Genomic DNA, 4,692 nt, shown 5'->3' on the forward strand with positions numbered 1-4,692 from the left:
GACCAAAACTATCAGACCTACCCACAAAGGGTCAATGGGAGAAAAAAGCATAACTACACAGTGAGGATCTATTGATCACTACACTGAGGTTATCATAGTTCCTTAACTTGTCCCCAAACCGTGAACCTTAAGTTGAGAAAAAGAGAGAATTTGTCCCAAAGCTGGGAACCTTAACTTGTCCCCAAACCGGGAACCTTATCGTTACTTTGTGCCTGCTTCCTGGCAACTTTATATTCGCCTCTATTTTATCCGAGGTCCTTCCCAAACTCCTGGGATCATAGTTTCCCTTACCGTGAACTTACCCTGCCGGCAAACACTGACTGCTCAAAGTTCTGAACTCGTTGGTGGGGGAGTCGGTTCCCTGTATGGGCCACCAATTTTCTGCGTCTGCTCTCGACCAGCAAGAACAACACGACCACCAGTCCTTCTATCAGCAGTTTATTCAGCAAACTTCAGTCTTCATCTTTCTTCTTTCTCTTCATGTATATCTCCCCAGAACCCTGGGCCTCTCACTCTTATATACTCTCAGTTCCCATCCACGCACAGCAGGCCACATCACCTCACCAGGTAAGCAGCTTCAGCTAATCAGGGCAGCAGGGGCATACCTCCACCAAAATGGATTCGCCAGTATCCTGGTACACCAGCGCAGCTCTCATGATGGTTGTGGCTTATATTCAGGTGAGGAAGTCAGGTGCAAGTCATAAGACTTAGCTGCAGTCCCTGGCGCCTTCTTGGGACTGCTACCACACCCGCTCCTCACACATGTCCTCCTGAAGATTAAGGAAAATCTATCTTGTATCTTACAGAATTCATTTTCTATGCTTTAGTCTGCACCCTACATGTATCCTATTTACAAAGGATTTATAAGTTTAGTCTTTAAATTTCAGATTTCTTATATATTACTCCCCTCTCTCTTTACACACACACACACACACACACACACACACACACACAGGGATTGGGAAATGGCAAAGGCAATCGTTAGACATTTTTTAGGAATACTAGAGATGTAGACTGACAGAATCATCAAAAATGTTATTTTTTTTCTTTTCGTATGTAATTTGTGGCACTGAATTATGCTTTAAAACATTTGCAAAAATCTTTATTCTAAATTCTCATCTACTTTTGGGTTTGTGATTCATTTATCCATTGGTTGAGTGAAAATACTCAGCTATTCATTGTGCCCTTAGGGAAAGATAGATACAGGCAACAGAAAACTGCTTAATATCCCCAAGGATTTCCTCCTTTATAGTTTATAATTTGAAATGGATACCAAGCCATGCTACCCTATAAGTCTGGTTCTTGCATACTGGTCTTGGCATAATTCAACATATATCCTTCAGGGTTTTTATATTTTCCCAATTGTTAGCTCCTCCCTCTAAGACTGAGAGCAGCAGCTCTTGGTCATGCTTTTGGCTTCTGAGTTCCCAAAGCAGAGAAAAACTAGCCTTAGGACAGAAAGAAAGGTGGATTTAGACTGTCATTTCTTTCTGAGAAATAGTTTGTTTTAAAACAGGAATTTTAAAACAGCCTGAGACACTGAGAGTTTATACTGGAACCATTAACTACTCTAATATCAATACAGGATATGGGCTATAGATAGCCTATATATATATACATATATATATATATATATATATATATATATATATATATATGTATATATATGATATATTTAAGTTAAGGCTCCAGAAATATTGATTTTGATAAATTGCTTCATGTCTACCACCCTGTTTCACCATTTTAAGAACTAGGTAAACCGTTAACATCTATAATGGTGAGCCTAAGAATCAGAGAACAAAAAGTATGTGTTCATGTCTTGTTTTTCTTTCCAGAAACATCAGTGGAAGGGATCCAAGAGTGGATTCAAACATAACATACTGGGGAACAAACATCACAGCTGTGAATGAAAGCAACCACACTGGAATGCCATTTTGTGAAGTCATGTCTTGTACCATGGTTTTTCTTTCCCTCATTGTTGCCCTAGTTGGTCTGGTTGGAAATGCCACAGTGCTATGGTTCCTGGGCTTCCAGATGCGCAGGAATGCATTCTCTGTCTACATCCTCAACCTTGCTGGTGCTGACTTTCTCTTCATTTGCTTTCAAATTGGATATTGTTTTCACATGATCTTGGACATTGGTTACATCCCCATTGAAATTGATCTGTTTTACCTTGTTGTGTTAAACTTTCCTTATTTTTGTGGCCTGAGTATCCTCAGTGCTATTAGCATTGAACGTTGCCTGTCTGTCGTGTGGCCCATTTGGTATCACTGCCAACGCCCAAGGCACACATCAGCTGTCATATGTACCCTGCTTTGGGTCTTGTCCCTAGTATGGAGCCTTCTGGAAGGGAATGAATGTGGCTTCCTATATTACACTAGTGGCCCTGGTTGGTGTAAGACATTTGATTTAATCACTGCTGCATGGTTAATTGTTTTATTTGTAGTTCTGTTGGGATCCAGTCTGGCCTTAGTGATTACCATCTTCTGGGGCTTACACAAGATTCCTGTGACCAGGCTGTATGTGGCCATTTTGTTCACAGTGCTTGTTTTCCTGCTCTTTGGTCTGCCCTATGGGATCTACTGGTTCCTCTTAGTGTGGATTGAGAAATTTTATTATGTTTTACCTTGTAGTATGTATCCGGTCACAGTATTTCTCTCCTGTGTTAACAGCTCTGCAAACCCCATCATTTACTGCCTCGTAGGCTCCATTAGGCATCATCCATTCCAATGGAAGACTCTCAAGTTATTTCTGCAGAGAGCCATGCAAGACACTCCTGAGGAGGAAGAATGTGGAGAGATGGGTTCCTCAGGAAGATCTAGAGAAATAAAAACTGTCTGGAAAGGACTGAGAGCTGCTTTGATCAGGCATAAATAGCTTTGAAGAGAATTATGTTTTTATCACTTTGTGGCATTTTCATAACGTTGTTTAGTTGATGACCCAAGGTTAACTCAGTTGGGAAAGTAGTCAATGTTGTAGAAGTTGATTGATATGGGACTTGTTACAAATACTGGGTACAACATTTCTGCAGCTATCTTGCTCAGGGTTTTACCAACTTCTTTTGATGTTACTCCTTGCAAGATCTATGGGGTTCAGGAAAGGTGTTGACCACAATTGATAAATCCCTTCTTCAGAAAAAAGTTTAAGAAAGTACAGGAAAGGGTTGCATTTCTTAACTCACTTAACTTGATAGTGGATAAATTCATGTTATATTTTGCAAAACAATTATTCTGTTTCAAGGCAAACTTTTCTTCAGTGTTGAAGGGTTAAATAGATACATTATATAATCCCAGCCTTTATTAATTTCTGTATGATTTAAAGAATATGTGGAGCAATAGTTTTTCTTATACACATTTCTTAGTAAAGAAGTAAACATTCTCAAGAGAAGTGTTAAACATCCATGTCCACAGGAAGGTGCAGTGTCCTCTGTGGCTCTCGTCACAGTTGCCTCTTTAGCATCCCATGGTTGAGTATTGTCTTTGACATGATCCTCATGCTCTCTGACTGTGTAATCCCTCATGAAAAGTTTCCAATGAGGTCCTCTAGAAAGACTCCCTTGAAATACAACTTATTTTAAATCTACACCATTTCCAGGAGCCCATAGCATCTATTAACGTAGTTATGCACAGTTTAGTAAAATTTTCTATAAAATAATATTCCTTTTATAAAGCTGTAGTAAGTAATAATTTCAATTGTTCTACAATTAAGAGAATAGAATATCAACAGATTAAAGTAAACAAATCAACATGTTTTCTTAAGTTAATGTAGCTGCATGACTCTGTACCTAATCAAGACACAAAATACTACACTATATCTTTTAATTTTCATTTCTTCTCCTGTCATAATTTTTATATCACAGATAAATATGTTATCCATACTTCTTTTCTAAACTAAATATTAGGGTGAAAATTAAAAGATTGTAACATGGTGCTTGATACGTGTGTCTAGATGGTTGTTGTGGTTGAACATACTAACCTATACATCAATTCATGTAAACATTCATTTTTTATTCCTTGTGTCAAAAACTTCGTTTTCACAAAATTTCCTGTGTGCAATGAACTATTACTACAAAGATCTCATGCTTTAGATTACTTCTATAGTTTGAATGAAAATGGCCACCATAGGCTTACCCCTAATTGTTAGAGTTGTTTGGGCAGGATTAGGACCTGTGTCCTTGTTTGAGGAGGTATGAGACTCCGGGTTGTCTTTGAGGTTGCAAATCCCCAATGCTTCCACTCACACCCCATGTCTATAGATTAAATATAAACTCTCAACTACTACTCCAGTGTCATAGCTGCCTGCTTACTGCCATACTTTCAGCTATGGTGTTCGTGCAGTACAAATCTTCGGGACTGTGATCTACCAAATTAAGTGCTTTTTTTGTAAATTGCCTGTTTCATGCCTTTTCATCACAGCAATGGAAATATATCTAAAACAGAAGCTGGTATCAGAGACGGTGTTATTGCTGTAACAGGCATGATCCTATTGCTTTAATAGGGAGGGAGCAAGAGTATGGGATTTTGGATTAGGGATGCAATTGATGTAGGGCTTAACAGACCATCCTAGAAGGAATATGGATGAAAATGATTCTGAAGCATTGTACATTATGGAGACCCAGTTCACATAGTTTTTGCTGGAAAAAATTTTAGTAACTGAGCTAAAAACTATTCTTGGAAATTTGTCAGAAAATGT

At 38.6% G+C, this 4,692-nt stretch overlaps 1 protein-coding gene across 1 annotated transcript; it reads left to right on the forward strand.

The window, feature by feature from the left end:
* Window positions 1-1,956: 1,956 nt before the first annotated feature.
* LOC110299325 (mas-related G protein-coupled receptor member X2) lies at window positions 1,957-2,877 on the forward strand. Its single transcript, XM_021169000.2, has one exon. It carries the CDS (start codon window positions 1,957-1,959, stop codon window positions 2,875-2,877), a length of 921 nt encoding a protein of 306 aa, XP_021024659.2.
* The last annotated feature ends 1,815 nt before the right edge of the window (window positions 2,878-4,692 follow it).

Source organism: Mus caroli, unplaced genomic scaffold (assembly GCF_978045245.1).
Source record: "Mus caroli unplaced genomic scaffold, Mus_caroli_1 scaffold_8, whole genome shotgun sequence".
NCBI lineage: Eukaryota > Metazoa > Chordata > Mammalia > Rodentia > Muridae > Mus > Mus caroli.